Below are 25,477 nucleotides of genomic sequence, written 5' to 3' on the forward strand. Positions count from 1 at the left end.
CCATATACTCCATGATAGACAACAAAACAAAGCAGAATTATAAACCTTTGTAGTGGATGCAGAGCATGTTGCTGTTGTAAGTACATCAAAACCGAAGCCCTGTCTATTCCAAAGTGTAGTACTGGCTACACAACAAAAGAATTCATATTGTAATCCACATTTTTGGCATAGAAATTCATCGAAACACAACATCCCATAACCTGTCTTAAAATTATTTTAGAAATTACACAATTTCTTAGGACCCAAATTAGCCTTCTTAGGCATGAAAAGTCGAGATTCAAAGATTTAGTACACTCCTGGATAATCAATGCATCATCCCAACTTACTATTATGGAAAACCATGTATAGCCATCGCGTCAAGGGTCATCTCCACTTACATTTCAAGCTGCGACTAAGCATTCATAATGAATTATGAGACATATACATCAATTCAATTTAGGGACATCGAAGAACATCTTTTCAATTTATGGACATCAAGGGACATATATTCAATTTAGCGACATCTAGGGACAAATATACTTTTTCGCATCAATGGCACGAAGGGTCATCTCCACTTACATTTGAAGTTATGAATAAGCATTCACATTGAAATTCCATTCAGACCATCAATTTAGGGACAACAAGGGACATATACTCAATTTCGCATCAAAGGAACCATGGCACACAACCATCAATTTAGGGACATCGAATTGCATTCATTTAAACCATCAATTTAGGGACATCGAATTGCATTCATTTAGGCGTCAATTAGCAACATCGAGGGACATATATTCAATTTTGGGACATTGAGGGACATATATTCAATTTAGGGACATTGAGGAACATATATTCAATTTAGGGACATACAGGACATATATAATATTTCACATCAATGGCATCAAGGGTCATCTCCACTTACATTTGAAGTTATGAATAAGCATTCACATTGAAATTTCATTCAGACCATATCAATTTAGGGACATCGAGGGACATATACTCAATTTTGCATCAAAGGCACCATGTATACAATCCTGATTCCATATGAATAAAGAATTCATATTGCAAGCCACATGTTTGGTAAAAACTTTATCCCAGTATATATCCCAATATGATATTGTTCAATAGTGCTTCTTTTTCATGCAACAAATTACAATAATTTGATTTTCAATGTCTGATGAGAATTGGTGAAAAACAAACCAAAAAAATAAAATGAGTCGCGCCAAACATGATAGGTAATAATGGCTTGAAAAGTTGTATTAAACACATGATTCAAATAATCACTTGGTGCAGTACTTTATTGTAAGAAATAGAGATATACCAGCTAAAATCAAAATTATATTATATTTTTCATATTGACAAATTGGTGTGTATATTTGAAACATATAGACAAACCCACTCAAAAAAGTAAAGTTCCAAGGAATATCAATTTCTATTTCTATTATGGAGAAATGAAATTATGTAGACGGAGTTACCAACTTACTTCTTTATTCTTTTCCTTTTCACTTTGGCACCAATCATAGATTGGTGTGAAGTCACTCTTTCAAGTTCTGAATTACATGATTTCTTCCTAGCAACTTTCGCCAGTCATTCCCGAAATTTTCCTTGAACTTATCTTTCTGCATGTAATCTGTATCTCGCATAACCACATACATTATACAGTCAAAAACTCGGAAGAGACTTTTGAATCTGAGAAATTTTTATATAGAAGTACTTAAATGAACCCAATCCATTAAAAAAGGGAACAAGAGCATAGTTTTCTGATAATAAATCCCACCTCTCCTTGCTCAGGAATCAAATCAACAGGCTTCCCCTTATAAAGCATTTTTACTCTATGGGGCTGATAAGGAGGAGGGAAAATGACACCATTGTGAACCAATGTAGTCCATTTTTTTCTGCCCATTACCAGAGCTAGGAAGAAGTTTTGTAGATTTGGAATATTCTGAGCCAATGCCGGACTTTTTTGACTTGATCTTGGTATGTTTGCTATAGGTCTTTATGCTCTTGGTCTGCTTCTTAAAAGATGTTCAACCAGACTTATTAACTTTAGTAACCTTTGTCACTATTTTCTTTGTGGAAGATGGTTAATCAGCTGACTTCTTAAATCTATGGGAAATGGGAAGATCATCATCATCTTCCTCCCGAGTCTTAATCTCATATGGTTTGACAGTGACTTGCTTAGTTTAGATTGAAGCAACTGAATCTGAGACCTTTGACTTCTTAACCGAAGAGTTCTTGGAATCAGAATTTTCTAGCTCTTTCTTAGCGGGTAGTGTAGATGGCTTCGTCTGTTTATTACTTGTGCTGGAACAATTTTTCCGATCTTTCTGAACTTTTGAAATAGGTTTCTTATCAGAGTCATCATAGTTCCTGCTAGAACTGAAGGAGCACTATTGAACAATATCATACAGGGACATATATTCAATTTAGGGACATTGAGGGACATATATTCAATTTCGTATCGAGGGACCAAGGGTCATCTCAGCATAGATTTGAAGTTATGAATAAGCATTCACATTGAAATTCCACTCAGACCATCAATTTAGGGACATATACTCAATTTCCGCATCAAAGGCACCATGGCACACAACCATCAATTTAGGGACATCGAATTGCATTCATTCAGACCATAAATTTAGGGACATCGAATTCCATTCATTTAGGCGTCAATTAGGGACATCGACAGACAATAAACATATATTCAATTTAGGGACATTGAGGGACATACATTCAATTTAGGGACATATAGGGACATATATAATATTTCGCATCAATGGCACCAAGGGCTATCTCCACTTACATTTAAAGTTATGAATAATTATTAACATTGAAATTCCATTCGGACCATATCAATTTAGGGATATCGAGGGACATATACTCAATTTTGCATCAAAGACACCATGGCACACATCCATTAATTTAGGGACATCAAATTGCATTCATTCAGACCATAAATTTAGGGACATTGAGCCAGCCATCAATTTAGGGACATCGAATTGCATTCATTCAAACTATCAATTTAGGGACATCAAATTGCATTCATTTAGGCGTCAATTAGGGACATCGACAAAATTTAGGGACATTGAGGGACAAATATTCAATTTAGGGACATCGAGGGACATATACTCAATTTCGCATCAAAGGCACCATGGCACACAACCATCAATTTAGGGACATCGAATTGCATTCATTCAGACCATATATTTAGGGACATTGAGCCATCAATTTAGGGGCATCGAATTGCATATTCAAACCATCAATTTAGGGACATCGAATTGAATTCATTCAAACCATCAATTTAGGGACATTGAATTGCATTCATTTAGGCGTCAATTAGGGACATCGACGAGCATATATTCAATTTAGGGACATTGAGGGACATATATTCAATTTAGGGACACTGAGGGACATATATTCAATTTAGGGATACTGAGGGACATATATTCAATTAAGCATTCACATTGAGATTCCAGTCAAACCATCAATTTAGGGACATCGAATTGCATTCATTCAGACCATAAATTTAGGGACATCGAGCCAGCCATCAATTTAGGGACATTGAATTGCATTCATTCAAACCATCAATTTAGGGACATCAAATTGCATTCATTTAGGCGTCAATGAGGGATATCGACGGACATATATTCAATTTAGGGACATTGAGGGACATATATTCAATTTAGGGACATCGAGAGACATATATTCAATTTAGGGACATATATCCTATTTTGCATCAAATGGCACCAAGGGTCATCTCCACTTACATTTGAAGTTAAGAATAAGCATTCACATTGAAATTCAATTCAGACCATCAATTTAGGGAAATCAAGGGACATATACTCAATTTCGCATCAAAGGCACCATGGCACACAACCATCAATTCAGGGACACCGAATTGCATTCATTCAGACAATAAATTTAGGGACACCGAGCCATCAATTTTGAGACATCAAATTGCATTCATTCAAACCATCAATTTAGGGACATTGAATTGCATTCATTTAGGCGTCAATTAGGGACATCGACGGACATATATTCAATTTAGGGACATCTAGGGACATATATTCAATTTAGGGACATATAGGGACATATATAATATTTCACATCAATGACACCAAGGGTCATCTCCACTTACATATGAAGTTATGAATAAGCATTCACATTGAAATTTCATTCAGATCATATCAATTTAGGGACATCGAGGGACATATACTCCATTTCGCAACAAAGGTACCATGTATAGCATCCTGATTCCATATGAATAAAGAATTCATATTGTAAGCCACATGTCTTGTAAAAAATTCATCTCATGGGGTTATCCAAACATAATATCCCAAGACTTGTATTAGGAATTCATTTAGCAACAATACAGTTTAATTTCTATCGGTACAAATTAGCCATCTTAGGCTTGAATAATGAAGACTCAAAACAAGATTAACAACAATAAAGTGGCTTTTAGTACAAATTTAGAATCTTCTTGGATAAACAAGATTAACAACATGTTAATGTTGCAAACAAAAAACAACCTCAAAACAACATGCTGTCAAATCAATTAGAAAATTTTTAAAAAGATAATACAGAATCGTAAATTGAAAGAGTGATGACAATTACCTTTGATACGAGCGACATTGATAAACTTGAGAATTATCGAAGTTCCAATGAAGAATTTTAGAATTCTTTTCCATTTCTACATATCTCTTTCAAATCGAATCAAGAAAGGGATGCAGAAATATGAAACCCTAAAATTGCGACACCGTTCAAATAAACTTTAAGGGTTCGAGTAATCAAGATTCGCGAAGAACTAATCAGTTTCGTAAATAGAGAAGAAATTTGCTCGAACGAAAGATTCGCAGCAATGAGACATTGTGGGTTGTTACTAGGGTTGAATCGATGATCAATTAGAATGAAATTGAATTTGGAGTTTCAAAAAACCTGATCAAGCGTGTTTTCGAGTCGGATCGTATTTATAGTGTCAAGTGAAAAAAAATTGAGTCTTATTTTTTTGTACAAGTGAGTCAATATATATATATATAAAAAAAAGGGTAAATGATCATATACCCCTACAAAATAAGCAAGTTTTCGTTTACCTCTTTATGCAGATTTTATTTTCTGTTTACCCCCTGCAAAAAATAGATTCACTCATTTTGCCCTCGTGTTTACAACAGGACATGTGAATGTGCAAATCTGCTGACATGGCTTGTATACGCGAAAAAAATAATTAATATTTATTTTTTAAATTCCACGTCAGATAATATATATTTTTTTAAAAAAAATTCCTACAAAATAAAAAAACGGATTTTTTTTCCCCAAAAAAATCCTACAAATAAATTTTTTTTGCTACAAATTTTTTTTAAAAATTTCCTATAAAAAAAATAATTTTTTTTTTCCTACAAAGAATTTTAAAAAATTTCCAACAAAAAAAAATGAATTTTCTTATTTTGCTCCCAAAATAAATATTTACTCCAAAATAAAAATTTTAAAGATTTATTTTCAAATCTTTTTGAATTAAAAAAAACATGATCTTTATTTTTTAAAAACAAAACATTATTTTTTTGTTAATCTCTTTGAATTAAAAAAAATAGAAAAAGAAGTTTTATTCGTGTTTTCCTCTTATACCAAAATCATTTGCCCTAGAACTAGAAAAATAGAAGGAAGCAGAAGACAATAACGAAGTAGAAGACGATTCCGGTGATTGAAGAAGACGACGACGAATATGATCACGACGGTGGAAGCAAACCGGCGAAGATTCTGTTTTTTTTAAATCAAAAAGATTTGAAAATAAATTTTTAAAATCTTTATTTTGAAAATAAACTTTATTTGGGAGAAAAATATGAAAATTCGTTTTTTTATTTTAGGAAAAAAATAATAATTTTGTACGAAAAAAAACTATTTGTAGGAATTTTTTTAAAATTTTGTAGGGAAAAAAATTTTATTTGTAGGATTTTCTTTTAATTTTGGAAAAAAAATTCGTTTTATTAATTTTGTAGGAAATTTTTTTTTTTGAAAAAAATATTATCTGACGTGGAATTTAAAAATAAATATAAATGTTTTTTTCCACGTGTACAAGCCACGTCAGCAAATTTGCACAATCACATGTCATGTTGTACACACAGGGGGCAAAATGAGTTGTAACGCCCCGACTTTTAGAATTATTCGTTTATTTAGAATTTAGTTAATCATTGTCTATTTTGTTAGGAATTAATGGTTTAGATGTGTTTGCGTGATTATCTAATTATTTTAGCATGTTAAATAATTAGTTGACGGAAATTTGAAGTACATAAGATGAAGTAGGAAAATAAATGATTTAGAAGTAGTTATTGGGCCTTGTAGCATGATTTGGGAGGTGATAAAATAATAATAAATATTAAATAATAAAATAAAATCCTCATAACTTGGAGAGATAAAATAACCTAGGTTTTTTTCTATAAATAGGTTAAAGTAGTGCAAATTAGGATTGCCCACTAGTTTACCGAAACAGAAAAATAAAATAGAGAACAAAAGAGAGGATTCACGAGAGAAAGAAAGAGGAGAAAAACTACGGAGATCACTACCATACAGGTAAGGGGTTTGTCCAACTCACTTAGGAAATTCTGAATTTATAGTTTTATGGTTATAACTTGTGTTTTTCTTATTTCCTTCTTACTGTTGTTGTTGTTTGAGTCCTATGTTCCTTTTATTTGGACTCTTATGCCTAATTGTGTTGTTGAAATTTTGTGTTGTTCTATGTTTGGAATACGTGTCCTTAATTGTTGGAAAGTTTAGATGGAACCACTGAGTTCATCAATGGAGATGGGTTTAAGAAATTGAAAATAATCACCACTTTTAAAAAGAATAAATAAGCTGTGCTTTGAGTCTAATAAACCATGAGAGGTATTTTTACTATGTTTTAAGAGTCGTGTCAGTATTAAAACGATCACGAGATGTTTTCAAACCATCCTAACTCATAACCGAGAGCTTTGGGTATGGTTTTAATGATGTTGTTGTTGTTTTCTTAAAGAGAACTCTAGCCTCTTTTTACATGTGATTAGCTTTCCGATTTTAAAAATTAATACCGGGTATCTTTCTAACTTTAATTTGCGATCAAAACGGTATAAAGAACGTCGAAATCCGTTGAGATACGAGGGATAACAGGTCGGGTCAACGCGGGTCGTTGTGACCCGTTTCTGCAGAAAGTCGGGTGACGAAGACGATGAACAGTAGTCATCAACGCCCAGTCGCAGCCCCGGAGAGTGGTGGCGCGTGAGACCTCTAGGGGACTCCAATTGTTTTAGTTCTTTTTACATTAAAATAATAAATAATTTTACGAGAATTTTGGTACCACTTTGATAATTTTTGGACACTCGTAGCTATTTGTAATTAATTATTTGGAGTAAAAATGTGATTAAAAATATTATAATTTCGTGAAAATTTCCCAAAAAAATTATGTACAGTATTTTGAATATTTAGAACCCTTTGGTGTGATTCACTCTCTCTGGTTCCTAGATTTGAAATTATTTTATAATTGTTGTCTATTAAATTGAGTTAATTTTCTAACTAAAATTGCAAATTGGTTTTTAATTAAATTACTTGAGTCGGAGCTGTTTCGGGTATTGGTCGGTCGCTGTTAAAAAGAGTAAACTAATTAGTTTGACTAAGTTTGGACTATCGTTGGTGTTGTCTTAAATCGTTGTTCGTTATTAGTAGCAGTGTCGTTTTAGTCATGTTGTTGTAGTTGGTTATTAATAGTGTTGAGCTATATTATTAATAACGATGTTGAATTGTAATATTATAATGATTATAATTTTGTTGAAGTATTATTATTATTATTATTACTATTATTATTATGAGGTAGTTATGAGGTTAGAAAGATGTCAAAATGATGTCGTATATATTATTATTATTATTATTATGAGGTAGTCATGAGGTAGCAAAGATGTCATAATGATATCGAATTATATCTATATCTATATCTATAACAATAATAAAGGAAAAACATTTTTTTGGTGTAGCCTTTTTTTAAAATTCCAAAATACCCTTGAAAATTTTCATTTTAAATATTCAAAAATCAAATCCTATATCGGTTACCATTTCAAAAAAATTATGTTAACGGCTTATATTATCTTCCAACACTACACATCCTTTCATTCAACTACCATTTGAATACCCCCTTCTTCTCCTTTTGTTTTATCCTTTTGACTTCATATAGTAGTCTTAATTAAAGGGCTTTTATTTGTCAAAAAAAATATTAAGGGTTTTTAAATCATAAAATGAGATTCAACATTACAATTTCTCAGTGATGCCATGGTCAAAATCATGGAAATTTAAGTAAGAAAGGTTACACCTATCAACAAAAAATACAAGTAAGAAATATAACTATTTATTGTCATTTCTTCTAATTTTTTTAAGGGTAGTCATGTGAGTGACGCAATTTTGCACACTCTCCTTAACTTTTCTTCTAATATTTGATTGGTATATGTCTTTAATTTTTATCCAAATTTGTTAACGTTTAATTGCAGAAGTCCATTCATTGAAATTGAAACGCAGTGACATCATCAATGCGACAAACAAATGTCTCACTACGATTTTTGTTTCACATTCATCTTTTCTATTGATCTTTAACATTGAAAATACGCACAATGAAAGACTATGTTAATGATGGTGCTTCAATTTCAAGACTCTTTCTCTCACACCCTCCCTTTCTCTTTTGGTTCTTCATCTATTGTTATTTTTTCTTTGTTAGTGTTCATCATTTGTGTTGTGCATTAATGTTTGTTCCATTTTTTATCATTTGTGTTGTTCATTAATATTGGTTCGAATTTTTTTCTCTTTCTACAAAAGTGTTCAAATGGCTTCAAGCCTTCAATCATGTATATACTCAGTATTTGAAATATTTTATTATTATTTGAAGTTTGAGAATCTGGTAAAATATATACTCATTCTTTGTTTCAATTGTTACTACCATGCGATAATCACATTTCATGTTTGGTTGAGTCTTGGTTACATTGCTTCATTTATAATGTGTTTCTATTACGACGATTGAATGAACATCTCATGGAGTATCTCTAATGAAATGGATTCTACTTTTTGATTGAATCTACAAGTGTTTTAGAACAACCAAAGATTTAATTATAAGTTTTATTTTTTACTCATGGTAGTTTTGTATTTAGAGTACAATATTTAAGCAGCAATTGAATACAAAGAAAATGAACATATTTTATCTTTTAATTTTTAGGAATTTAGAGCATCAATTTTTTTTTTATCGTCATTTATTTAATGGAGTACATATATATTTGGAATGTTTTCACTACAAATTCATGGACGTTAGGGACAACCTTCTTTGTTTTTTTTTTCAACTATGCTTACATCATAGACATTAATATAAGGCTATGTTTTTTTTTTTTTTTCATTCAATTGATTTCATTTCTACTTTTCTATTTAATTTTCTACATCTTATTTCAGACCTAATTTCAAAATTGTTGCAAAAGATAAAAGTAAATGTCAGAGAGAAAAGAAAGATGGGAAATCATATTGACATTTTTTGAAAAGCATAAAAGGTTTGTCAGGGGCTTCACACCTACAACGGGTATATGCTATAACATTGAAGGAAAAATCACTATCAAAAAGTTTTTTTCAACTCTTTCTATTTTTCCAGTAATTATATCTTAATTTTTCCAAAAGATAAAAACCTCATTTTTCAATTTTGATGATTGATGTCATTGTATCTTAGCATTAATTGTCTCTTTTGTACTTTCATTTTTTAACGAAACTTATTGTATGCTTTACGATCTCATTTTTCTTTTTGACATCTGTTCAAGGTTGATGAGGAGAGAAGACACCTCACACCATCAACAACAAAAAAAATAGATAGAGTAATGCTAGTGTCACACCCACTAACACACTCTTTTTAACACACTACTTTCTATTGGTCCACATCATCACATTTTTTAAAACACTCACCTGATAACCGGTTCAGTCTGTTTTTTCTTTTTTGTTTGGTTCAGCCTGTTGTAGAGACAAAGAAAGAGAAAGAAAAATCAATTTCGTTCTCTGTAATTCGCTCCTCCGCTACTCCTCCGTCGTGTTTTTCTCTCCGTCTGCACCAAGCTCTATTCTATGCGAAGATGTTTTACCCAATCGTTACGGTTGCAACCTCGTCGCCGTCTTTGAAATTTCATGCGAACTTAATTGATTTTTAGGTTCTTTCTCTTTAGACGACAAATTGAGATGAGATGGGTATTACAATGGATATTATTATCCAGATGCTGAATTGATTTAAGAATTCTTGTTACCAATTTGCTATTGATGCTCTTTGATAACATTGTTCATCTGAAAGATGGTAGATTCAATTTCTCGCCTTTGTGGCTTCAGATTTTTGGAGTTGAGTTTTAAGTTGTAGGATTAGATTTTGTTCTGCAGTAGAGTTTGTTTCTTTATGTGTTTAATTTTGTCCAAGTGTTTCTGCGAATTCTGTTTGATAAAGGAAGTGCTTAATTTCAATGTCAAAGCATTATCCTGTGAAACCATGTACCAAAGGATTAAAGCATCAAGAATTTCTATAGGATTGAAAAGTAGCTTTCTATATTTTAACATTGGAATTTTGCAGAGTGTGTGGAAGAAGATGGAAGAAAAAAAATTCAGTGGAGATTGTAAAAGAAGATGAACAGTTACGGTGAGAGAATGCAAAGGTGTGATAGGATGAATGAATGTAACCAAATAATAAAAAAAAATTAAAAAATCTCACATTTTCCATCAACAGGTAGCAAGTAAGTGCTTTAAAAAAATTGATGATGTGGACCAATAAAAAGTAGTGTGTTAAAAAGAGTGTGTTAGTGGGTGTGACACTAGCATTACTCAAATAGATATAGAAAGGAAGGGGAAAGAGTGGGAGAAGACTATAGCAAGGAAAAAAGTATGAAAACAGAATGTCATCCTTACGAAAGGCACACAAAATGATTAAAAAAGAAGTAGAAGATTAGAGAGGAGTTTGATTATTGTTTTAAGTCAAAAATCTATTTTTTATCTTCACAAAGACATGTATGATCATGAAATCAACAATTAACAAACATATAGTTTGTCTTATTTTTAACTATGGATGTATATCTCTCCCTATAAATACTTATCTTGACCGGAACATTGATAGTTATGAAAATGGATTTTCATTTTATGTTCAAAGTTTTTTTTTTTTTTCTATTGACAACCATCATGAACTTTCATTCTTATGTTCTACGCATCGAATGAAGTCTTTTTGAAAATACTTTTCAAATATAAGATCACATTTTTTTAAATATAAGATCACATATTAACATATATTGGTAACAAGTTGTTTCTTTACCTATTATGTCAATCAATTCACATAAAATACAACTTTTATTTAAATGAAAACTAAAAGTACGCAAAAATTGAATTGAATAAAAATTAAATTCTTAGTAAAATATTTACGATTTATATATGATAGCAGAATAAAAAACGCGGATCACACAAACGGGCACAAAACTTGCCCGTTTGACCGCTAGATGCCAAAAGAAGCGGGCACGTTCCGTGCCCGTTTATGTGATCCACTTTTTCTATCGCGCTAACATGTACTTTAATTTTATTTCTTATTATTTTTTTTCAATCCAGCGGCCGTCTGTGTGTTCCGCTTTTTCTATTCTGCTAAGTTGGATAAAAAATTATATTATAGATTTTTCATATATATATATATATATATATATATATATATATATATATATATATATATATATATATATATATATATATATATGGGGTTTTCTAACTTAGACCCTAGTTAGGTCTAAGTTAGCAAGATGCACCTTTTTAATTGGACCAAAATACTCATTCTTTTTAATTAATTAACCAAAATACCCATTAGTAGACGCCGATCCAGTGTCGCGCGCGTACCGAAGGGCCATGGTTACAGACCGTTGATTTCCATCAGACAGCCAAGATCTGATCTCATCAAGACTGTCTGATCAATCAGACAGCCCAGATCATCCTGATCCATCAGATTCCAGCGCCTGCGACACACTGGATTACAACCTGGAGAGAGAAACATTTGCTTTTTAAAAGTAGGACACGTGTCACACAATGGTTGGCTGGGCGTGATTTTTGTTCATTTAATACTTTGAACTCAATTATTTCGTTGTAAATTAATTTTTTATTTTTTTATTTTTATACCAAAATTCATAATTTTTTTTTGTCTACAAATAGAGACTTGGTTCGTTTGATTTGGACACCGAAAAAAAAATGCAATTTTTCACTACCTTAATCTCATTTTTTGTCTACTAAATACGTTACTTGTATGTTGTAATTTAACACGCACCACTCAACCAACTCACTGAAACCATTATACCAGGAAAATAGTAGATAATATTCTGGAACTTTTGGTATATTTTATGAAATTTTTGGAGACCTGAAACTATTTTTAGTTAATTAAATGAGATAAAACGGTAATTAAAAACTAATGTTTGCTTCTGAAACCATTTTACTGGTAGAATGGTTGCACATAGTTATATTCTGAAACCATTTTACTGGTAGAATGGTTTCAATGAGTAATTTATTAATTGTGTTTGCTTCTGAAATCATTTATCTGGTACAATGGTTTCAGAGAGTTGTAATCTGAAACCATTTTGCTGGTAGAATGGTTTCAGTAAGTTGATTATTAGTTATTTGCTTCTGAAACCATTTAGCTTGTAGAATGGTTGCACATAGTTGTATTCTGAAACCATTTTACTGGAAGAATGGTTTCAGTGAGTAATTTATTAATTGTGTTTGCTTCTGAAACCATTTATCTGGTACAATGGTTTCAGAGAGTTGTAATCTGAAACCATTTTGCTGGTAGAATGGTTTCAGTGAGTTGATGTAAGGTAGTGAAAAATGAGATTAAGGTAGTGAAAAATTGCGTTTTTTTTTCGGTGTCCAAATCAAACGAACCAAGTCTCTATTTGTAGAGAAAAAAAAAATTATGAATTTTGGTATAAAAAAAATAAATAAAAAATTAATTTACAACGAAATAATTGAGTTCAAAATATTAAATGAACAAAAATCACGCCCAGCCAACCATTGTGTGACACGTGTCCTACTTTTAAAAAGCAAATTTTTCTCTCTCTCCAGGTTATAATCCAGTGTGGCGCAGGCGCTGGAATCTGATGGATCAGGATGATCTGTGTTGTCTGATTGATCAGACAGTCTTGATGAGATCAGATCTTGGCTGTCTGATGGAAATCAACGGTCTGTAACCATGGTCCTTCGGTACGCGCGCGACACTGGATCCGCGTCCATTGATGGTAATTTGGTTAATTAATTAAAAAGAATGGGTATTTTGGTCCAACTGAAAAGGTGCACCTTGCTAACTTAGACCCAACTGGGTCTAAGTTAGCAGCCCCCTATATATATATATATATATATATATATATATGAATAATAGGTTTTTGAAAAACAACAAATTAAGTCACATTAAAAATGAAAGACATTGTCAAACACTTTGTTTCATCATTTTGTTTTTTAAGTCTTTTTTTTTTTTTTACTTATGGTGCTGGATATTTTTGTCTTATTTCTACTATAATGTGTGTATTTTTCAAGTTTTTTTTTGTTTTCACACATAATAGTCAAATATATACACATTAGTGCAATAACAAAATAAAAAGAGCAGGCCGTCTGCACGCTAGTATATATAATGTAAGTCCTTATCAACCGATCTCATATATACTCGCTCCATTCATTTTTAAATGTCTTTTGACTGCTGATTTAACGATCTTATTTAATTGTCGTTCTTATTTATTCTGGTAAACAAATAATACTCTTCGATCATTTCTTTACCAGAATTTTGTTTTAAAAAATAAAGAGTAGTACTTCACTGTTAAAAAACAATCTCTTTTTGTTGTAAAAAATGTTGTAAGAAAACAAAATCATTATTATTTTTAATAGAAAACATTTTAGAGTAGATATTTGGTAAAAATAAATAAAATAGGTTGAGATTTGTATATATCCGACACAATAAATATGAGATTTTCTTTATGGCAGAGAGTTAATGAAATACAATATTATTTACGAAAAAATATTATAATATTAATTATTACAATAATAAAAAAACATATATATTGTTGATTTTCGAATTTCAACATACACTTTTTTTTTGACGCGTTCAACAAACACTTGTTTTTTTTTTGAGGGCTTCAACAAACACTTGTTAGTTGTTAGAAGTGATTTTATTTCTATATTACTAGAACATCGACCCGTGCGGTGTACGAGTCTGATTAGCTGTAACATATATAATGATTAAATAAGATATGACAATTCCAATAATGTAAGGTAAATGAAAAAAGTTGAGTAACATTAAACACGATAGTTCAACAATAATTTTGAATAAATATTCATACAAAGAAAATTATGTTATATTACGGAAGACTTCCTTATAGACCACATTCGAAGTCTTAGTCGTATCTTCACCATCTTCATCGATGATCAATATTTTTAATCATTTTCTAGAAGTAATTCTTGAAATTGCAACATACAATTGCCCATGTGAAAACACTGGCGACGGAAGATATATCCCAACATGCTTTAAAGATTGTCCCTGACTCTTATTAATAGTCATCGCAAAAGAAATCATTATAGGAAATTGTCTCCGTTGAAATTTAAAAGGAATTCTCACGTCAGATGGTGTAAGAGAAAATCTAGGTATGAAAACCTGATCACCAATATTACTTCATGAAATTATTTTTCCTTCAAGAGCATGTTTTCTCAATCTCGTAATAATAAGTCTTGTTCCATTGCATAATCCTAATTTTTTATTCAAATTCCTTAATAGCATAACTGCAACTCCAATTTTAAGTCTCAACTTGTGATTTGGAAGTTCCGACGTAGAAATCGTGTTCAAAAATTCGGGAGTATGAATATCATCCACTGTTTGACCGTTTACATTTTGTGTGAGTGGAGTATCATTAATCAAATATGTTTTTTCTTCTCTAGGAATTAAATCCAACATATAATCATTTATTGTGTCGACTATTGGCGCGTTCAACAAAAACTTGTTTTTTTTTTGAGGGCTTCAACAAACACTTGTTAGAAGTGATTTTATTTCTATATTATAGGTACAAAAGTCACACAATCCCAATCAAGTTTGTTTCGCACGTAATAAATGCAAACAAAAATTATACCTTTTCTTTTTAAAGTTTATTATTGAATTTGATATTTTTGCTTTCACTGATTAACTGATTTAACTTAAATAGAAAATAATTTTAAAGTTTATTCATTGAATTTGATATTTTTGCTTTGACTGATTAGCTTTTTTTGGTTACAATTAAGTGATTTAGCTTAAATAGAAAATAAATTTTAAAAATAAATAATTGTGCAAAAACAGAAAAATAAAATAGTATTAATCAAGAACAAACTTCCATTTTAAAAAATAGGAAAAAATAACAATAAAAGAATTATAAAATGTTATGTCAATAAAAAATTATCGAAAGTATATAGAAAAAATAAGAAAAAATTGCATAAAAATAGAAATATAGAAATAAAAAAACAATACTCTATAAAAAAACACATAAACAGTTTTTTTATTTTATAAACGAAACATAAACAATATTAACACAAAGTTTATTAAATTGTCCTAAATATTCTTAATAAAATTTCTAATTTTTTATTAAAAATATAAACGGGATCATTATTTATCGCTTGAACATAAAAATCGAATAAATAAGTTTACAAGAAATAATTAACACAATATAATAATAATAATAATATGACAAAAAACTTATTGGATTAGAATGAGATTATTTGTTAGAGATTTGTTTGTTTGTTTGATGAGGATAAAGAGGAAGATATTGTTGTTTGGGAGATTATGTGAGAAAATATAGGGATACGAATTACCTTCTTAAAGATTTAGCTGAGAAACATAAATTTAGTAGAATATATTTTTTTTTTTCAAAAAAAAAAACTATGAAAATTAGTGGGCCGGCCCATCGGGCCACGTAGGCTTTTGCTTATCGGGCCGGGCTAAGTGGGTCGGGCCATGAAGTTAACGGGCCGGGCAGCCCGGCCCCTTTATTTGACCGGGCCAGGCCGGACCGGGCCAGCCCCTTTGACAACTCTAATACCGACAAACTCAAATATTGAATAAAAGTCAATAGACCCGTGCGAATGTACGGGTCTTTAAACTAGTAAATAAAAGATATATATTTTGTTCTTATCTATAATTTGTTTTATTCCTATATTTAAGTATATCATCTTTTTATATTTTTTTAAAATATCTTTTTTAAAAAAATATAACAATCTCTTGTCCACAATACAACTATAAAAAAAATACAAAAATACGAAAATATTCATTTTACTTTCAAATATAAAAATATCATCGTCTTATGTGCTTTTTTAAAACTTATTGGATTAGAATGAGATTATTTGTTAGAGATTTGTTTGTTTGTTTGATGAGGATAAAGAGGAAGATATTGTTATTTGGGAGATTATGTGAGAAAATATAGGGATACGAATTACCTTCTTAAAGATTTAGCTGAGAAATATAACATAAATTTAGTAGAATATATCTTTTTTAAAAAAATATAAAAATCTCTTAGTAATAGATTTAAGAAATATAGTGGTTATATATTAGTAATAGATTTAAGAAATCTCTTACTATAATTTGAGCATAGAAACAAAAAATCCTCTTCTCTGTTGCTTATCTCTCACGTTTCCCTTTCAACCTCACTCCTTCATCACTCACTCTTTCCGTTTTGCGCCGGCGGGAACTAACCGTCATTCCGATAACCCTTTTACCTGAATTTCATCATTCAACGATCAATTTCCAATCTTTAATTTTTTTGGGGATAATAACAATTTTCAATAAAATAGGGTTAGGTTAATTCCATGGCGATTTCATCTGGGACTGGTAACCATCAAGAACAACATGCTCATGGCAATTTGGGTCCTGGTATATATTGGACCCCCGAAGAACAAGCTACTCTTGAAGATTTACTCACAAAGTATGTTAATTTTCTATTTTCCTATCATATTACATTGAATTATGAATGTGTAATTACTATATCGTATCTTTGTGTTTTGAGTTTGATGTTTAGTTTGAGAGTTGAATTTGTTAATTACTTAAACCCTATCAATTTAATTTTGGTGTTTGTCTTCTATTTTTGTAGTTCAAGTCATGAATTAGGGTTTATAGTAATAAATAAGCTATTTGCAAGTAATCATAGGCTCTGTTTGGATAAACAAATTAGCGTTTGTTATGGAATAAAAAAAAGTTAAATGGCTTGTCATATAAGTGCATATGCATTAGCTATTTTTATAACCAAAAGATAAATTACAGCTTAAAAAAGGTATTGTTTTTGTATAAGTGCTTATCATGCATGATAAGTGTGTATATGTATTATTAGCAATTTTTATAACCAAATGATAAAATTATGTTAAATTGTTTTCGTACGACCTATACGATGTTTTTGTAAGCTATCTTGGAGAGTTTATGGAAATAAGCTGAGAAAAGCTTATCAACGTTTGTCATAAGCCGTATTCGTAAATTCTCCCAAACAGTCTCACATGTGAGATTTATATCGTCTTATGTATTTATTTGTGAATTTTGATTAGTGTATCCTTAGACTGGCTTATTCCTTAAATAAGCCAATCCAAACATGTCCATAGTACTCAATAGCGGTCTCTAAAACTTATATCTGTTTCATCTGTTTTTATTTTTGGACATTTTGGTCATTTCAGTCTAAAGCTTATTTGCTTTATATTGGGTTTGAATATTTTACACATGCGTGCGTGTATTGTACTTTCTGTTCACACTGAGCTTTATGAGAAACCAGGGGATCCGAAAACTAATTATATGCAAATGAGGATAAATGGCAGTTTGAAATGGAATGTAAATGAAATTTCCAGTACTAGTATTTACTTAATTCCTTAAATACAGTACTTTTTGTTCCTGTACTTTGATTGAACAGTAAGTTCATTGTGTTGTCATAATGTTCAACACATGTATTTTGATTAGCAATGCATATATGTGAATTCTATATACGTAGTAACGTAGTCACATAAATTAATGAAAATTTTAAATTTTGCTTTGCAGGTATGCCTCAATATCGAACATAACATTACGTTATGCAGAGATAGTTCCAGCGCTAAATGATAAGAGCGTTAGGGATGTGGCACTGCGAGTCAGGTGGATGAACGTAAACGTAAGCTACATACTCGTTAGTTTCTGCATTAAGGCATTTATACCATGCACAAATTTGTTTTCCCCCATTATATCAATAAGTCACATCGCTTCTCATTTGATCCTATGGTGGAAACAAATTTGAGTATGATACAACATTTATCTCACTTGTGCACCATATAACTAGTCTTTATTTCATTGCATTGTTGTTACATTAGAATTTAGATGCAAGTTTACGACCATTGGTTAACGAACTGTTTGGATCATGTATCAGCAAGGCATCAGGGTCTATCTTATTATGATCCTTTTCTAGAAGTTCGTCGTAACAATGCTCAAGGGTTTAATGTATTTTCAAATAGTGGTGCTATAGCTCTACTGCACAACGGATTTTGATGAGTCCACTATGAAAACCGTGATACCATCCCATTTCCTCTATAAGAGCGATAGCTGATAGTATCCGCCATCGTATTTTTGTTCATAGCAGATGTAGTGGACAACAGACAATTTTAGGAATTTTCTTTCTTTTTAAAAATAAAACTGAAGAGTCTGCATGTTGGTTGCATAGTGGCCCATTTTTATTTGTTTACAACATTCCTTTTTATTTTATATAATTGAAATATTTCAACTGCAATTCGGCTTCTGCTATTTGTCCACAATGCTATTAGCTATTTCACATAGCGGTTTTTAGTTTTTTTGGCATTCCCACTATCGATAACACTGCATGTCATGGTTGTGACTTATGAGAACTTTTCTTGTTTGTTGGGACATGAGAATCTTATCTTTGATATGTCGCTGCATGGTGAATATAGTCACCTAATAATGGAATTATGTATTATAATTATTTTTCGTAAGCTTTTAGCCACTTTTACCCAACTTCTGGTGGATTTGTCATAAAAAAGTTTCGTGTTAGGATTTACTCAATTGCACAAGTTATTAGACATTTAGACAAAGATATTTAAGAGTAACCATCTTGTTCCTTCCTGAGACAAAAGGGTAATTGATGATATATTCATCCATTAAATTGCGCACGACACTTCGGTTCCATTTGCAACCTTCCCCATCCTTAATTTAAACTATGAAATAAAGAAGCTGGGTGTTATTGAGATTGTATAAACTCAGTTTCTGCATGTTATGATGGTGCGTTTGTTTTTCATTTCTTACAGAAGAAAGTAGATATCAGGAGAAGGAAGGATGGTCACAATTTGGCACGAAAAAGTAAAGGTAAAAAGGTACAGCTTCCATTTATTTCATTTTAAGCAGTAAATGTTACCTGAAACTTTTGTGCAGAATTCAAGTTTTCTGTACATATTATTTCTCAGATGCTTACCAAAAGCCAGGAAAGGGTGTCTGACCCTGCAGCAAAATCATCTCAATTTTCTGCTGCTCGACCCAATGTCCCTCCATATGCGCAACCAATGATTCCAATTGACTAATATTTTTGTCAATATTAATGGGTTAACAAAACTGAAACCGTTTAACAATATTAATGGGTTAACAAAACGGAAACCATTTAAAAGACTAATGATTTAAGTGTATAACATATTGAAACTATTTAACAACACTATTTTTTTTCACCATTTTTGTGAAAAATTGAAAGTCATTCAAACACCATAAACCTCTAATTTCTTTAATCCAAAAGCTTCCAAACACTTCCAGAAATCAAAATATACCAAGAAACACGAAGAAAAACCAATAGAAAAGCATACCCAAAGTTCAAAAATAGTTAAGAGAAAACTTATTTGGTTAGCTCGATTTAAAGGCAAACTAAGTAAGTTTCGAATTGATTCATGTTCCAAATCATGTCCTGAAGCTTTTCCAACCGTTTATTTTGTTTATTTTGGTTATATACTGAAACCAAAATAAGCAAAAGATGTCATAATGATATCGAATTATATATTTATAATGGTGTAGTAATGATGTAGCAATGAAGTTAATGAATCGTTGGTAGCGCGTGTGTATTAGCTTGTTGAGTTGTGGTATCTAAGAGTTGTGTTGTGTGAGTATTCAGTCGTCCAAAAGGATAATATGTTGCTTGTTGTTACTATGTGTTTGGCTACTTCTTATATTACTATAGAATTCAGTTAATTGTGTGACGTTGTTACTCACCCCTTTTCTGGTTCGCCCCTACGATGTGCAATCGTAGGTTTTCAGGTAAACAATGATGCATAGCTGAGAGTCCGGAGATGGCATTAGGAGCTGTCTTCCTTTTGCGTTTTCAATAATTGAGTCGCTTTGCTAGGAAGTCCTATGGGGGAACTCTAAATTTTATTTTAGTTGTTTTATTGCTTTACGAATTTTTAAATTGAACCGTGGTGTTTACCTTAGTAATTTGAATCTTTCGGCAAATTAGTTTTGTTTATGAGTTTGTTTCCGCTGCATTTTTATTAAAGAGACATTTTACAAATAAAATTAAAGGGTAAAAATTAAGGGTGTTACATGAGTGAATCTGTTTTTTGCAGGGGGTAAACAGAAAAAAAATCTGCATAGGGGGTAAACGAAAATTTGCTTATTTTGTGGGGGGATAAATGATCATTTACCCTATAAAAAAAGACATTCGCCCATTAAAATATTTTGCTTATATAGTTCATGTTATTATGAATAATAATACTTAATGAAGTCCATTATTGTGTAGGTTTTCTTATCCTCTAAATGTGTCCTGTAACTAGGATCTCTTTGTTACAATGTAAAACACTTGTGAATAGAATAATACAAAGTTTATTCCTTTCTCTTTCTCTCATTCATCTCTTCTCTTCTATATTCTTCCTCATCTTTAGAAATAGTTCATAACACGTTATCAGCACGATAGTCTCTTCTCTTTGAAGAAAGGTATAACAATCATGGGAAGTGATAATTTTATTTTCTGTATTTTTTTTATTCTATTTTTTCAGATCTTTTTTTTATTTTTTTATATGAAAACACTATTATGAAAATTTTGAAATATGGATCATGAAGATTCATAACCTACGATCCAGAAGTATTGTGTTGAAATTTTGAAATATGAATCCTGAAGATTCATAGTGTGAGATGAAATTTTAAAATATGAATCCTGAAGATTCATAAGCCTACGTTCCTAAAAGTATCGTAAAATATCTTTTAAAATATGAATCCGGAAGATTCATAGATATAAGTAAAATCAATTTATATTTTTTTATATAATTTTTTTGTTAATATTTTATATAGCATTTTTGTTTATTTCTTTTTTAATTCCAAAAGAATTCAATCTATATGCATCCCTGAAAGATTGCACCAATATATTCCTCTTAAATTATAGTATATCTTATACAGTTCATGAAGAACTTAATTATTATATGCATCCCTGAAGGATTACATAAAGGATTATTTTTACATTATAACGATGTTATATAGTTCTTGAAGAACTTCATATAAATTATTTCTTATGAGTTCCGAAAGAATTCAATATGCATGCATCCTTAAAGGATAACTTTATCAATTTTTTTGTCTTAGCAATTTATAATTTTTATTGAATTTATTTATTGTTATAATAATAATAACAATAATTTAATATACATATATCATGATTTATGCGCCAATTTTATATTTCTATAAGAATACTTCAAGTATATTGCTCATGATTTATGCATCATATTGGAAAGCATTTACCTATACATAATATAAATATCTACTACTTTTCAAATTATTTTTAACAAGCCAACACATATAATCATATGCCAATTTATTTTCGATATGTTACCTATACCAACTTTCAGTACGTTACTATTTTTTTTTTGAATGAAGTATGTTGCTATTTAATTTGCATTATAAATTTCAGTATGTTACATTATATTAGTATTACTAAAAATAATTGGAGTATGTTACTATTCATTATGTTTATCTATTTATTTGCTTAATTTTATTATTTGATGATAGTATCAATGATAAATGAACGAATAATCATTCCCAGAAGTGAATGAAATCCGTCCCACTGATGATGTTACTCCATTCCCATAAGTGAATGTAGCAACACATAATTACCATGAACAAAATTGGGGTCATGATTGTGTTAATAGTCATGGTCATGTTAATTTTAAGAACTCGGCTTCTCACTAGAAGTGAAAAAAAATATGAAAAGAATGAAAAAGGATAAAGTGGGCAAATTAGCAAAACTAATGAAAATATATATTATGGTTGTGGAGGCAAGGTCATTGGTATTGTACATGTCGTACACCAAAGGATTTTGTTGATCTTTATGAACCATCACTCAAAAAATAAAGAGAAAAATATCAAGACTCATTTCGTTTATGGTGACTTCAGTTATGCTCATATGAATCCTACTTATTTAGAATGTGCTTGTTGATTTCATGAAAGATTGTAAAGATTTGTTGTTGAGTTCCTGAAGAACTAAATTTTTACAACATGCTTGAAGTCCATAAAATCTATTTGATTTTAGTATAAATTAGATATTAAAACATTGTGATTCTACTTTTTGGTTAAGTTTATTTGGAGACAAACAAATACAATTGCTCTAACCTTAGCAATGCCTGCTGTATTGTGGTTTTGCCTCCGCATTTTTGACGTTTTACCTTTCGTATTTAGTACACATATGAAAAATCGCATAAGTTTAATTCCTTGTGTAAATATTGTTTCTTATTGTATTACCTAGATTGTGTCCAACTTTTTTGTTTTGATTCTAAAACAAGTCATTAGAAACTTAATTGATTTGAGTTTCAAATAAGTATTCAAATAATTGTTTAACTAGTCCTATCTTTTATCTTGTGTTTTGTGCTTTGCAATCAAACTTTTTGTTTTGAAAAAGCTAAATTAGATCACCTAAATTGGTACCAAAGAGAATAGAACCTAAGACCTTATGGAGGCGCACACTCCCAGATTCCAATATGATACCACCAAATCAACCCAAGTGGGTTCGCTTTGCAATCAAACTTATGTGTGCAACAATTAACATTATGGTGTGTTCTAACTTCTAAGTATTTATGACTTATATATTGTAATATTGATGATTTATCATGCAAGGTTTGAGCGATTTCCTGAAACATAATTTGATGTTTTTTCCAAGTTTAAGTTGTAGAAGGCAAATGTAGAAAAATAAATGGGAAGATTACATTGATTCAAATTTCCAGAAAATTTCCGTGGAACATGATATTCAAATGTATTTTTCAGTTAAGGATTATGCTAACATGTGCCCTTACATGTTAAGAATATTTAATTAGAAATATTCTCTCAAAGTTTGTGCATTTAATTTATGAAAAGTTTAAAATTCAAATAAATGCACGGATTTCAATAAAACATTACTTTATTTAGATTCTTAAAAGGACACATGCTAGCTTTTTCCTTCGGTTAATACTGTGTTTAAATGGTGTGACAATAATGAACATGTTTTTTCTTTTTTATTTTTAAATTTTTTACAATGGAGCAAGTGAAGAGCGAACCTAGACTTGATGCATACTACACAAACTTCCAAAACTAGATCAAATTTAATGTTTATAATGACGATGTCTTTAATTGAGGGATTAAATGCAGTTTTGACCCTCAAATTTTATAAATGTACGAGTTTAACCCCCTAACTTTTACAATTATTCGATTTTAGCCCCTAAGTTTCAATTGTCCCCATGTTTATCCCATTTTACATTTGTTAGCCCTCCGTTGATATTTTTGAATAAAAATTGATTATGTGGCATTTTAAAATTTTAAAAATATTTTAAAATAAAAAACCTTAACAACCACTTGAAACTTTGAGAATAATCAAAAATTGGCATCCATCCCTTGTGTCTATATCTTTTGTGCCTATATAAGAATGTCTTAGTGCGACGTATTTCGTTTTCCCGTCTTGGTACAATATTTATTTGTTTCAGGTTGAAAAATTAAGGTCGATCTAGTGCAGAGAAAATCAATGATTTTGGTGTCGTCAAGGCTACAGATCCGGATACATGGATATTTCAGACACTTTAATATAGTAAAATATGTAGGCTTAATTAATTTGTTGTTTTATGCTATTAATATGAATGTTGTGAGGTTGTTCGTAGATTCATCCTTTTTGTTTTTAGTGATTTTTGATTGAATCTGCAAGTGTTTTAGAACAACCAAAGATTTAATTATAAGTTTTATTTTTTGACTAATGCTAAATATCGCGAATGATTTCTCCCGAACATTTCACGAATGATGTGGCTATGACGTGGCTAGGATTTGTAGTGCCTTGTCGGCCACCGACTTGTCCAGTTTCTCTCTCTTTTTTCTTTTACTTGTTTTTTTTTTTTAAACGCAAAACTTCAGTTTTTGTCTCTATTTGTTTTCCTGATTAAAGTCCAGTTTCTCATCTTCAAAGAATGGATACACATATTATATTATGCATCAACAACCACATCATCGCCGGTGATGATTTGATGGTAGCCATTGTCATCGAAAAAATTGAGGTCTGTGAGATTAGAGTTAAGTTCAATGGTGTTTTTGAATTGGGATTTGGGGCTTCTTAGATCTGCTTTTGCATGAGGATAGAGACAATTTTTGTAAGGAATTCCTCATGCTTTTGAATCAAAATTTTGATTGTGTATCAAGAGGGGGGTTGTAGTTAGAGTCTTTTTTTCTTTTAATAGAGGTGTTGTTGAATGAGGTTTATTTCTTGTTTCTTTTGAGTGAAAATGGTTGATGAAAGCTGTGGTTTTGAATGTGTTTGGCTAGACAGACGGTTTTTTTTTAATATTTAAATGGAAAAGAATAAAAGATAAATTGTATTCGTGATTTTCGGGAGGTAACTTTTCGGGACATACAGCACTACTCTTACTCTTATTTTTTACTCATGGTAGTTTTGTATTTAGAGTACAATATTTAAGCAGCAATTGAATACAAAGAAAATGAACATATTTTATCTTTTAATTTTTAGGAATTTAGAGCATCATTTTTTTTATCGTCATTTATTTATTGGAGTACATATATATTTGGAATGTTTTCACTACAAATTCATGGACGTTAGGGACAACCTTCTTTGTTTTTTTTTTTCAACTGTGCTTACATCATAGAGATTAATATAAGGCTATTTTTTTTTTTCATTCAATTGATTTCGTTTCTACTTTTCTATTTAATTTTCTACATCTTATTTCAGACCTAATTTCAAAATCGTTGCAAAAGATAAAAGTAAATGTCAGAAAGAAAAGAAAGATGGGAAATCATATTGACATTTTTTGAAAAGCATAAAAGGTTTGTCAGGGGCTTCACACCTACAACGAGTATATGCTATAACATTGAAGGAAAAATCACTATCAAAAAGTTTTTTTCTAGTCTTTCTATTTTTCCAGTAATTATATCTTAATTTTTCCAAAAATTGTAATTTTTCTAAAAGATAAAAACCTCATTTTTCAATTTTGATGATTGATGTCATTGTATCTTAGCATTAATTGTCTC

General features: G+C 30.6%; 1 protein-coding gene and 1 pseudogene across 4 annotated transcripts; one reads left to right on the forward strand and one right to left on the reverse strand.

The window, feature by feature from the left end:
- Window positions 1-14,428: 14,428 nt before the first annotated feature.
- LOC123908007 lies at window positions 14,429-14,899 on the reverse strand (annotated as a pseudogene).
- A 1,675-nt stretch (window positions 14,900-16,574) lies between these two features.
- On the forward strand, window positions 16,575-20,452 carry LOC123908013. 4 transcript variants are annotated; one of them, XM_045958515.1, is made up of 5 exons: window positions 16,575-16,709; window positions 16,798-16,928; window positions 18,020-18,128; window positions 19,270-19,335; window positions 19,426-19,934. In XM_045958515.1, exons 2-5 carry the CDS (start codon window positions 16,813-16,815, stop codon window positions 19,537-19,539), a joined length of 405 nt encoding a protein of 134 aa, XP_045814471.1. In that variant the 5' UTR covers window positions 16,575-16,709; window positions 16,798-16,812; the 3' UTR covers window positions 19,540-19,934. The 4 variants fall into 4 exon arrangements, with proteins under 4 accessions (XP_045814471.1, XP_045814495.1, XP_045814478.1 ...); XM_045958539.1 differs by lacking the exon at window positions 19,426-19,934 and adding an exon at window positions 20,250-20,452 and having other exon boundaries at window positions 16,575-16,928; XM_045958522.1 differs by having other exon boundaries at window positions 16,575-16,928; window positions 19,270-19,327; window positions 19,426-20,452.
- The last annotated feature ends 5,025 nt before the right edge of the window (window positions 20,453-25,477 follow it).

The sequence above is a fragment of the Trifolium pratense genome, linkage group LG1, assembly GCF_020283565.1.
Source record: "Trifolium pratense cultivar HEN17-A07 linkage group LG1, ARS_RC_1.1, whole genome shotgun sequence".
Taxonomy (NCBI): Eukaryota; Viridiplantae; Streptophyta; class Magnoliopsida; order Fabales; family Fabaceae; genus Trifolium; species Trifolium pratense.